Raw genomic sequence first — 12,896 nt, 5'->3', positions numbered from 1 at the left:
TGACAGAGGTGTTTACCTGCCAGAACTGACTGTGATAGCTGCTTGTTTTGACAGAGGTGTTTACCTGCCAGAACTGACTGTGATAGCTGCTTGTTTTGACAGAGGTGTTTACCTGCCAGAACTGACTGTGATGTACAGGTTGTCTTCGCTGTGTTCCTTAGTTCCACAATTAGTCGCTCTGGATGAGACGAGTGTCTGCTAAATCAGCAACTCCGGTCCTCCAGTACCCCCAACAGCCCAACTCCGGTCCTCCAGTCCCCCCAACAGCCCAACTCCAGTACTCCAGTCCCCCCAACAGCCCTCCTCCAGTACCCCCAACAGCCCAACTCCGGTCATCCAGTACCCCCAACAGCCCAACTCCAGTACCCCCAACAGCCCAACTCCGGTCATCCAGTACCCCCAACAGCCCAACTCCGGTCCTCCAGTACCCCCAACAGCCCAACTCCAGTACCCCAACAGCCCAACTCCGGTACTCCAGTACCCCCAACAGCCCAACTCCAGTCCTCCAGTACCCCCAACAGCCCAACTCCAGTCCTCCAGTACCCCCAACAGCCCAACTCCAGTACCCCCAACAGCCCAACTCCAGTCATCCAGTACCCCCAACAGCCCAACTCCAGTACCCCCAACAGCCCAACTCCAGTACCCCCAACAGCCCAACTCCGGTACCCCCAACAGCCCAACTCCGGAGGACCAGGGTTGGAAACCCCTGTTATAAATGACCAAAATGTTAAATGTAGAGACAGCCACTAGAGGGGGTAATGTAGAGACAACCACTAGAGGGGGTAATGTAGAGACAACCACTAGAGAGGGTAATGTAGAAACAACCACCAGAGGGGGTAGTGTAGAGACAATCACTAGAGGGGGTAGTGTAGAGACAACCACTAGAGGGGGTAATGTAGAAAAACCACTAGAGGGGGTAATGTAGAGACAACCACTAGAGGGGGTAATGTAGAGACAACCACTAGATGGGGTAATGTAGTGCATGTCACTAGAGGGGATAATGTAGTGCAGGTCCACTAGAGGGGGGTAATGTAGTGTAGGTCCACTAGAAGGGGTAATGTAGTGCTGGTCCAATAGAGGGGGGTAATGTAATTTATGTCCATAGAGGGGGTAATGCTGTGCAGGTCCACTAGTGCAGGTCCACTAGAGGGGGGTAATGTAGTGCAGGTCCACTAGAGGGGGTAATGCAGTGCAGGTCCACTAGAGGGGGGTAATGAGGTGCAGGTCCGCTAGAGGGGGTAATGCAGTGCAGGTCCACTAGAGGGGGTAATGTAGTGCAGGTCCACTAGAGGGGGTAATGTAGTGCAGGTCCACTAGAGGGGGGAAATTTAGTGCAGGTCCACTAGAGGGGGGCAATGCAGTGCAGATCCACTAGAGGGGGGTAATGTAGTGCAGGTCCACTAGAGGGGGTAATGTAGTGCAGGTCCACTAGAGGGGGATAATGAGGTGCAGGTCCACTAGAGGGGGGTAATGTGGTGCAGGTCCTCTAGAGGGGGTAATGTAGTGCAGGTTCACTAGAGGGGGTAATGTAATGCAGGTTCACTACAGGGGGTAATGAGGTGCAGGTCCACTAGAGGGGTGTAATGTGGTGCAGGTCCACTAGAGGGGGTAATGTAGTGCAGGTCCACTAGAGGGGGGTAATGAGGTGCAGGTCCACTAGAGGGGGGTAATGTGGTGCAGGTCCACTAGAGGGTGTAATGCAGTGCAGGTACACTAGACGGGGGTCATGTAGTGCAGGTCCACTAGAGGGGGTAATGTAGTGCATGTCCACTAGAGGGGGTAATGAGGTGCAGGTCCACTAGAGGGGGTAATGTAGTGCAGGTCCACTAGAGGGGGGTAATGTAGTGCAGGTCCACTAGAGGGGGTAATGCAGTGCAGGTCCACCAGAGGGGGGTAATGCAGTGCAGGTCCACTAGAGGGGGTAATGTAGTGCAGGTCCACTAGAGGGGGGTAATGTAGTGCATGTCCACTAGAGGGGGGTAATGTAGTACAGTTCCACTAGAGGGGGTAATGTAGTGCATGTCCACTAGAGGGGGTAATGTAGTGCATGTCCACTAGAGGGGGTAATGTAGTGCATGTCCACTAGAGGGGGTAATGCAGTGCAGGTCCACTAGACGGGGGTAATGTAGTGCAGGTCCACTAGAGGGGGTAATGTAGTGCATGTCCACTAGAGGGGCGTAATGTAGTGCAGGTCCACTAGAGGGGGTAATGTAGTGCAGGTCCACTAGAGGGGGGTAATGTAGTGCATGTCCACTAGAGGGGCGTAATGTAGTGCAGGTCCACTAGAGGGGGGTAATGTAGTGCAGGTCCACTAGAGGGGGGTAATGTAGTGCATGTCCACTAGGGGGGCGTAATGTAGTGCAGGTCCACTAGAGGGGGGTAATGTAGTGCAGGTCCACTAGAGGGGGGTAATGTAGTGCATGTCCACTAGGGGTGCGTAATGTAGTGCAGGTCCACTAGAGGGGGGTAATGTAGTGCATGTCCACTAGAGGGGCGTAATGTAGTGCAGGTCCACTAGAGGGGGTAATGTAGTGCAGGTCCACTAGAGGGGGGTAATGTAGTGCATGTCCACTAGAGGGGCGTAATGTAGTGCAGGTCCACTAGAGGGGGGTAATGTAGTGCAGGTCCACTAGAGGGGGGTAATGTAGTGCAGGTCCACTAGAGGGGCGTAATGTAGTGCAGGTCCACTAGAGGGGGGTAATGTAGTGCAGGTCCACTAGAGGGGGTAATGTAGTGCATGTCCACTAGAGGGGCGTAATGTAGTGCAGGTCCACTAGAGGGCGTAATGTAGTGCAGGTCCACTAGAGGGGGGTAATGTAGTGCATGTCCACTAGAGGGGCGTAATGTAGTGCAGGTCCACTAGAGGGGGGTAATGTAGTGCAGGTCCACTAGAGGGGGGTAATGTAGTGCAGGTACATAACAACGACTTACTGTACTGCACATCCTCTCTCTCTCCCCCTCTCAGCTAAGGAGTTGGTGTGTAGACTGATGGAGGTGGACCAGATGCTGAGAATCACAGCTACAGATGCTCTCGTACACAAGTGGTGAGCACACACACACACACACTAACACACACACACACACTAACACACACACTAACACACACTCACACACTAACAGAGACACACACACTAACACACACTCACACACTAACAGAGACACACAGACACACACTAACACACACACACTAACAGAGACACACACACACACTAACACACACACACTAACAGAGACACACACACACACTAACAGAGACACACTAACAGAGACACACACACACACTAACACACACACTCTAACAGAGACACACACACACACACACACACACACACTAACACAGACACACACACTAACACAGACACACACACACAAACAGAGACACACACACACACACACTATTTAGTAGACAGAGTCTCGTCATGAAAACATAAGACGCTCTGCTTCCCACACACACACTAACTCAATGAACGTTTTTTTCTGTCGGTCAGGATTGCTGGTAACGGGGCCTCAGAGAAGAACCTGAAGGAGGGAGTGTGTGCCCAGTTTGAGAAGAACTTTGCTAAGGCCAAATGGAGGGTAAGAATCCTCCTAGCATTCATACATGTTTTATCTCTTTTGGTGCTTTCAAGACAACTGGTAACTCTAAGAAACAAGGTCAAATCATGACCCCACTGAGATCTCTAAGGAACAGGGTCAAATCATGACCCCACTGGGATCTCTAAGAAACAAGGTCAAATCATGACCCCACTGGGATCTCTAAGAAACAAGGTCAAATCATGACCCCACTGGGATCTCTAAGGAACAGGGTCAAATCATAACCCCACTGGGATCTCTAAGGACCAGGGTCAAATCATGACCCCACTGGGATCTCTAAGGAACAAGGTCAAATCATGACCCCACTGGGATCTCTAAGGAACAAGGTCAAATCATGACCTCACTGGTAACTCTAAGGAACAGGGTCAAATCATGATGTCAGTGATCTTCAGGTTGGAAAGTCAGAGCTCTAGGATGATCGTTCAGAAAGATTTTTCCAAGTCGTAACTTGTTTTTTCCCCCAGTTCCCAGTGGTCTTGAATGCAGCATTAGTCCCAATGTATGTCCTCTGCTGTTCCAGGTTTTATCCTCAACTCCAGTCCTCGAACTGGTACTACTGCTCATAACAAGTTCCCCTCATGAGAAAAATATTTGAATTGATTTACCTGGTTTAATTGATGATGGTGATGATTATGCAGATTATTAAATTGTTGTTTCCAGAGAAGGCTGGTGGGCAAACATTTAGGAGGACGTGCTCCTTGCTGGAATGGAAAGAACGGAAAGGTATCAAACACGATGAGCCTATCCTCCCAGATTACACGTTACAATGAGCCTGTCCTCCCAGATTACACATTACAATGAGCCTGTCTTCCCAGATTACACGTTACAATGAGCCTGTCCTCCCAGATTACACGTTACAATGAGCCTGTCCTCCCAGATTACACGTTACAATGAGCCTGTCTTCCCAGATTACACGTTACAATGAGCCTATCCTCCCAGATTACACATTACAATAAACCTGTGTTCCCAGATTACACGTTACAATGAGCCTATCCTCCCAGATTACACGTTACAATAAGCCTGTCCTCCCAGATTACAGGTTACAATAAACCTGTCCTCCCAGATTACACGTTACAATGAGCCTGTCCTCCCAGATTACACATTATAATGAGCCTGTCCTCCCAGATTACACGTTACAATGAGCCTATCCTCCCAGATTACACGTTACAATGAGCCTGTCCTCCCAGATTACACGTTACAATGAGCCTGTCCTCCCAGATTACACGTTACAATGAGCCTGTCCTCCCAGATTACACGTTACAATGAGCCCGTCCTCCCAGATTACACAGTACAATGAGCCTGTCCTCCCAGATTACACATTACAATGAGCCTGTCCTCCCAGATTACACATTACAATGAGCCTGTCCTCCCAGATTACACATTACAATAAACCTGTCCTCCCAGATTACACATTACAAGAGCCTGTCCTCCCAGATTACACATTACAATGAGCCTGTCCTCCCAGATTCCACGTTACAATGAGCCTGTCCTCCCAGATTACACGATACAATGAGCCTGTCCTCCCAGATTCCACGTTACAATGAGCCTGTCCTCCCAGATTACACGATACAATGAGCCTATCCTCCCAGATTACACGTTACAATGAGCCTGTCCTCCCAGATTACACATTACAATGAGCCTGTCCTCCCAGATTGCTGCCCACCAGCCTCCTTTTGTTGTTTCCAAGGATGATGATGATGGTGATGATGATTATGATGAAGGATATCCAGGAGGATGTAGTGATGTACTGTAGTAGCAGCATGATTAACCCCCCTTAACCCTCTTGTCTCCCCTGCATGTGGTTCCCAGGAACTGAAGGTACGGTAGTAGTTAGTTCTCTATGTATCTGTAGAGATGGAGAGAGAGAGTCACACACACCAAATCAACCTTCACTCATTTCTGATGGCCTGCTAATCTCACGGCTAATCTCACTCCTAATCTACACGGCAAATCATGTCATTATTGTAAAAGTGTTCAGAATCACCTGGCTAAACACCAGCTGAAGACGATAGTGCTGCATTCGCTTGCACTGGTTTTGACCAGAGCACTATAGGGCCTAGACAAAGGTAGTGCACTATATAGGGAATTGGGTGCCATTTGGGGCGCATCCCTAGGAGTCTCAAAGGAGATTCAGAGGGAGAGAGAGAGAGAGAGAGAGAGAGAGAGAGAGAGAGAGGAACACAGAGAGAGAGAGAAACAGAGAGAGAAAGAGAGAGGAACAGAGAGAGAGAAACAGAGAGAGAGAGAGAGAGAGAGAGAGAGATAGAGAGAGAGAGAGAGAGAGAGATAGAGAGAGAGAGAGAGAGAGAGAGAGAGAGAGAGAGAGAGAGAGAGAGAGAGAGAGAGAGAGAGAGAGAGAGAGAGAGAGAGAGAGAGGAACACAGATAGGAAATGTGTTGATAATGGCTGATTGGTGAGATGAAGACTCTCTTCCCTAAACCCATCCCACTCTGATCCAGCCCAACGTCACTCAGCCAATCCCCGAAGAGTTCCATCTGCTCTGCCCCGCTCCTCTTCTTCGGGTGCATCTCAAGTGACTTCCTTTCCTTGAATCCTTCCCTTGTTTCCTTTCCTCCATCTGCACTGATCTAGGGAACACAGATTAGATGAACGGCTGGAGACTATGATGGGGATTTACTTAGAGGGCAGGGCCAGGGTTTGAGTTTTAGTATAGATTTTCTCAGGTCCCAAACCCAAGTTTGGGGGTCTCTCTCTCTGTTGCAAACCGTAGTCTGGCTTTTTTATGGTGATTTTTGGAGCAGTGGCTTCTTCCTTGCTGAGCAGCCTTTCAGGTTATGTCAATATAGGACTCGTTTTACTGTGGATATAGATACTTTTGTACCTGTTTCCTCCAGCATCTTCACAAGATCCTTTGCTGTTGTTCTGGGACTGATTTGCACTTTTCAAACCAAATTACATTCATCTCTAGGAGACAGAACGTGTCTCCTTCCTGAGTGGTATGACGGCTGCGTGATCCCATGGTGTTTATACTATTGTTTGTACAGATGATTGTGGTACCTTCAGGCGTTTGGAAATTGCTCCCAAGGATGAACCTTGAACCTGACCACTGTGTCAGATTTCAAAAAAGGAAAATGGAAACCATGCTATAATCTGAGTACTAAGACAAGAAAACAGCCAAACAGATATCCGCTATGTTGTGTAGTCAACAGAAGTCAGAAATAGCATAATAAATATTCACTTACATTTGATGATCTTCATCAGAATGCACTCCCAGGAATCCTAGTTCCACAATAAATGTTTGATTTGTTCGGTAAAGTCCCTCATTTATGTCCAAATACCTCCTTTTGTTTGCGCGTTTAGTACACAATCCAAACTCACGGGTAGGTCCAGGCGAAATTTCAGACGAAATGTCAGATTACAGTTCGTAGAAACATGTCAAACGAAGTATAGAATCAATGTTTAGGACGTTTTTATCATAAATCTTCAATAGTATTCCAACCGGAGAATTCCTTTGTCTGTAGAATTGCAATGGAACGCAAGCAAACTCTCACGTGAATGCGCGTCACGAGCTCATGGCACTCTGCCAGACCTCTGACTCAAAGAGCCCTTATGAGCCCCCACTTCACAGTAGAAGCACCAAACAAGGTTCTACAGACTGTTGACATCTAGTGGAAGCCTTAGGAAGTGCAATATGACCCCATAGACACTGTATATTCAATAGGTAATGAGTTGAAAAACTACAAACCTCAGATTTCCCACTTCCTGGTTGGATTTTTTCTCAGGTTTTTGCCTGCCATATGAGTTCTGTTATACTCACAGACATCATTCAAACAGTTTTAGAAACTTCAGTGTTTTCCATCCACATCTACTAATAATATGCATATATTAGCATCTGGGACAGAGTAGGAGGCAGTTTACTTTGGGCACCTTATTCATCCAAGCTACTCAATACAGCCCCCCAGTCCCAAATACATTTTAACTAACAAGAAATGTAAGGAGTGGTTGAAAGTGTATGTAAACTTCCGACTGTACACTGCAAAAGTATATGGACACCTGCTCATCAAACATCTCATTCCAACATAATGGGCATTAATATGGAATTGGTCCCCCCTTTGCTGCTATAAACAGCCTCCACTCTTCTGGGAAGGCTTTCCACTAGATGATGGAACATTGCTGCTATAACAGCCTCCACTCTTCTGGGAAGCCTTTCCACTAGATGTTGGAACATTGCTGCTATAACAGCCTCCATTCTTCTGGGAAGGCTTTCCACTAGATGTTGGAACATTCCTGCTGTAACAGCCTCCACTCTTCTGGGAAGGCTTCCCCCTAGATGTTGGAACATTGCTGCGGGTACTTGCTTCCATTCAGCCACAAGAGCATTAGTGAGGTCGGGCACTGATGTTGGGCGAATAGGTCTGGCTCGCAGTCTGCATTCCAATTCATCCCAAAGGTGTTCGATGGGGTTGAGGTCGGGGCTCTGTGCAGGCCAGTCAAGTTCTTCCACACTGATCTCGACTAAACATTTCTGTATGGATCTCGCTTTGTGGCCAGGGCATTGTCATGCTGAAACAGGAAAGGGCCTTCCCCAAACTGTTGCCACAAAGTTGGAAGCATAGAATTGTCTAGAATGTCATTCTATGCTATAGTGTTAAGATTTCCCTTCACTGGAAATAAGGGGCCAAGCCCAAACATTGAAAAACAGCCCTATACCATTATTCCTCCTCCACCAAACTTTGCAGTTGGCACTATGCATTCGGGCAGGTAGAGTTCTCCTGGTATCAGCCAAACCCAGATTCGTCTGTCGGACTGCCAGATAGCGAGGCGTAATTCATGACTCCAGAGATCGCCTTCCCATTGTTCCAGAGTCCAATGGCAGCGAGCTTTACACCACTCCATCCGACGCTTGGCATTGAGCATGGTGATCTTCGACTTGTGTGCTGCTGCTCGGCCATGGAAACCCATTTCATGAAGCTCCCGACGAACAGTTCTTGTGCTGACGTTGCATGCAGAGGTAGTTAGGAACTCGGTAGGTTGCACCTGAGGACAGATGATTTTTACACGCTACAAGCTTCAGCGGTCCCGTTCTGTGAGCTTGTGTGGTCTACCACTTCGTGGCTGAACCGTTGTTGCTCCTAGACGTTTCCACTTCACAATAACAGCACTTAGAGTTGACCGGGGAGCAGCTCTAGCAGGGCAGAAACTGAGTTGTTGGAAAGGTGACATCCTATGACGGTGCCACGTTGAAAGTCACTGAGCTCTTCAGTAAGGGCAATTCTACTGTGAATGTTTGTCTATGGAGATTAAATGGCTTTGTGCTCGATTTTATACACCTGTCAGCAACGGTGTGGTTAAAATAGCAGAATCCACTAATCCACATACTTCTGTGTATATATATAGTGTAGTTACAGCCTTGCGGATCTCTACAGCTCAGACAAAGGAAAGGAGAACGGTAGGTAGTCTAGCGGTTAGAGCGACAAAGTGAAAAATCTGTCGACTAGACAAGGAAAGGAGCTGAGGAAAAGAAGGAAGCAACATTTGACTATTGAGATGCAGTCTCCGGCCCCGTCTCATTCCTCTATGGTGGCTCCTGGTTCATGGACCCATATATGTGGTGCTTGAAGAAGAAGTCACACAGAATCCCACAGGTCTAAAAGTTAGAGAAAGGTGACTCTGTGTCTGCAGTGTTTATAATTGCTTTACTTCAGTGACATCAGTGTTTCACTGATCAATATTTGGTCTTAAACACACAGTTTCTCCATATAAGACTCATGTTTTTCTCCCCCCAAAAAATGTGTCAAATCTACAGTCCGGTTCTGGGATGTATTGCCTGATTACATCTTTCTCCCCCACCCCCCCTGGTCACCCTCCCTCCTACCCCCCTACCCCCCTCTCTCCCCACCTCTCTCTCCCCACCTCTCCCCCCCCCCTCTCTCCCCCCCCCCTCTCTCCCCCCCTCTCTCTCCCCACCTCTCTCTCCCCACCTCTCTCCCCCCTCTCTCTCCCCCCCTCTCTCTCCCCACCTCTCTCTCTCTCTCCCCCCCTCTCTCTCCCCACCTCTCTCCCCCCCCTCTCTCTCCCCCCCCGTCTCTCCCCACCTCTCTCCCCCCCTCTCTCTCCCCCACCTCTCTCTCTCTCCCCCCCTCTCTCTCTCTCTCCCCACCTCTCTCTCTCTCTCTCCCCCCCTCTCTCTCTCTCCCCCCCTCTCTCTCTCACAGAAAGCGATCCGAGTCACCACCTTCATGCAGCGTCTTCGTGCGTCTGAGACTGCTGCAGCTGAAGTGGAGGCAGGAGGACAGGGGGAAGGAAGGGGTGAGGACCAGGGAGGAAGAGGGCAGAGTGAGGGAGGAGGGGTGACACCAGAGGTGACGGTTGGAACTAATCCGGAGCTTGAGGAGAGGAACGGGGGAGTCGGGGTGAGGAGGTGGGGAGAGGAGAGGGGAGGAGGGGGGAGAAACCCTTTGAGTCCCTCTGTAGGGATCTCTCCTTCCACCAATAATGAACCGCTGTCCCAGCCTCCCAACCAATCAAATGCCAGCTCCAAACCTCTGGGGGACGAGACAAAGAAGCCAGCCGTGAAGAAGTCGTCAGGCAAAATGGCCGCCGCATTGGGTCAAACCAAAACAACAACAGAGCCCAAAACACCTCCTAACCCCATCGTAACCCCTGACCTCACCAAGCCCCAGGACCCCGTCACTGTCTCTGACCACGACACAGCAGCACCATCGTTGCCTAGCAATGCCAAGAAGAAGCAACCAACCTATGTCACTCCTGAGACTCCAACGACTCAACGACACAAGATGGACGCCCAACTCCCCAACATGGGCCCAGGCCCTGCTGCTGCTACTACTACTACTGCTGCAGCCATAGCCCCACCTGCTGACAGGAGGCCGGCAGTGCAGGCTCCAGTAGAGGAGAAGAAGCTGGGTGACAGTAGCTGGTGTCAGACCCAGCTCCCTGAGGCTGTAGCTGAGAGGCCTGCTGGAGTTGGGGGAGTAGGGGGAGGAACTGGGATTGAGATGGGAGGGGGAGGGGCATCTGGAGCAGGGTCAGGGGTACTTGGAACAGGATCAACAGTGAGAACTGGGATAGGCCCAAGAGGTGACGCGAGCCCCATTGGTAGAGACCAGAGAGCAGACAGGCACAGTGTAGAGTCCAGGGGGGAACCCGAACCGTCCGAGGGGGGCTACAGTTATACCATAGGGGCCCTGGGAAGCTCCCGTTGTCTAGGCCGACACACCACCCTATACGGCCAGGAGGTAGAGCTGGGTGGGTACGGGGGTTCCTACTGCTCCTCTCTGTACGGCAGCGGGGGTGGAGGGAGGATGTATGGGGGCCTGGAACACGGAGGTGTTGGGGTCAGAGGTCATGGTAGTAGCACTGCTGATTGGCAGATGGACAGCGTGATCGAACAGATCGAGAAGCAAATGGCGGCGGTGCTGGAGAAGATCGAGGGGGACATGCCCTCTCTCCTGGAACAGATCAGTGACTGCCCCCCGCCACCCGAACCCCCCCGCAGCACACACACCTCCCCCTCCTCACGCTCCCGCTCCTCCCAACACCAACCATCTCACTCCTTCACCTCCTCCCTCACCTCCACTGCTACACCCCCACCCCTCCCCACATCTCCCAGACCACCTCTTCCCTCCCTCCCCCACCTCACCATCCCCCCTCCATCCTACCCGCCTCCTTCCCTGCCCACCCGGTCCCCTGGTGAGCCAGTCGGTGAGCACAAGGAGAGAGACGGACAGAGGGGAGCAGTCCATTCCAGCCAATCCCCATCCATGAGGCCAGGGAAGGGCCTATGAGGTGGGCAGGAGGGTAATTGTGGTTGTTATGACGTTCCAATATCCACACTAGAACACCTCTTGGATTCTAGAATGTCTAATACATTGTCTAATACATTGCTGCATTCTAAGTTGTATGCCAGTGGATATTGGAACAGAGCAACAGATGGGTTTTTCCAATCGAACGAGCGTTCATACCAGACACACTACACCAGAAACACGAGATACAGATTGTTCAATTAAATTGAAGAATCAGAAATTATATTTAATTGAAATGAATCTCCTGTATTGATTGGATTTAAATGCAATTGATCCCACCCCTGATTCCCTCTCTCATAGTTCAGTAATCTCAGACAACTAAATCTTCCCTCTCTCATAGTTCAGTAATCTCAGACAACTAAATCTTCCCTTTCTCATAGTTCAGTAATCTCAGACAACTAAATCTTCCCTCTCTCATAGTTCAGTAATCTCAGACAACTAAATCTTCCCTCTCTCATAGTTCAGTAATCTCAGACTAAAGTCTTGCGTAATTGGTCAGATGCTCCATGTAATTCTGGGTCCATAAGTGTTAAGAGATCGGCACAAAGAGATGTCCCTGTATGTACCTTCCTCTTATGGGTGAGTCTATGTCCCTGTATGTACCTTCGTCTTACGGGCGAGTCTATGTCCCTGTATGTACCCTCCTCTTACGGGTGAGTCTATGTCCCTGTATGTACCTTCCTCTTACGGGTAAGTCTATGTCCCTGTATGTACCTTCCTCTTACGGGTGAGTCTATGTCCCTGTACGTACCCTCCTCTTACGGGTGAGTCTATGTCCCTGTATGTACCCTCCTCTTACGGGTGAGTCTATGTCCCTGTATGTACCTTCCTCTTACGGGTGAGTCTATGTCCCTGTATGTACCCTCCTCTTACGGGTGAGTCTATGTCCCTGTATGTACCCTCCTCTTACGGGTGAGTCTATGTCCCTGTATGTACCCTCATCTTACGGGTGAGTCTATGTCCCTGTATGTACCTTCCTCTTACGGGTGAGTCTATGTCCCTGTACGTACCTTCCTCTTATGACATTTGAAAGATGCTAACACCTACTAAAGATTTGTCCAAAGCACCATAACGAATGCTTCTCATTATTTCACACATCCTGTTGTATCGTCATGACAGATCTACGGTGCAGTTTGTTTACGTAAAGATGTTGGATCTTAACTTGATCTCTCGTCGCAGAGTATTTTCCTGATGCATCAGGAAATTCAAATGAGCCTTGTGAGTAGGATCGCAAAATTCTGTGAACTTTCAATAAATTCCCTGATTTTCCAGAAATCCTGGTTGGAGGATTCACAGAATCAGGAGGGAAATAAGCAGGAAATCCGGAATCCTCCAACCAGGATTTCAGGAAAACCAGGGAATTTATTGAAAGTTCACAGAATTTTTCAACCTTACTCGTGAGTGGTTGAAAATGAGTAGTTCTCTTTCTCTCCATCGGGGGGCAGTCTAGTCTTTGGGATCGGGGCCTGCCATCAAAATAATGTTCTCTCTCGCTCACTCAAATGTCTTACTACTGAA

The 12,896-nt window shown here is 49.4% G+C and overlaps 1 protein-coding gene across 1 annotated transcript in view; it reads left to right on the top strand.

Moving 5' to 3' along the window:
- The window catches only part of LOC139417634 (CaM kinase-like vesicle-associated, like), a 120,687-nt gene extending 109,327 nt beyond the window's left edge, over positions 1-11,360 (top strand). The window contains exons 9-12 of the mRNA XM_071166841.1: positions 2,966-3,044; positions 3,489-3,576; positions 5,404-5,412; positions 9,771-11,360. Coding sequence (XP_071022942.1) covers positions 2,966-3,044; positions 3,489-3,576; positions 5,404-5,412; positions 9,771-11,360 — 1,766 coding nt within the window. The remainder of the gene's footprint in view (positions 1-2,965; positions 3,045-3,488; positions 3,577-5,403; positions 5,413-9,770) is intronic.
- The last annotated feature ends 1,536 nt before the right edge of the window (positions 11,361-12,896 follow it).

Source organism: Oncorhynchus clarkii, chromosome 9 (genome assembly GCF_045791955.1).
Source record: "Oncorhynchus clarkii lewisi isolate Uvic-CL-2024 chromosome 9, UVic_Ocla_1.0, whole genome shotgun sequence".
NCBI lineage: Eukaryota > Metazoa > Chordata > Actinopteri > Salmoniformes > Salmonidae > Oncorhynchus > Oncorhynchus clarkii.
The sequence above is the reverse complement of the archived record's forward strand: the minus strand, read 5'-3'. Positions and strand labels throughout refer to the sequence as shown.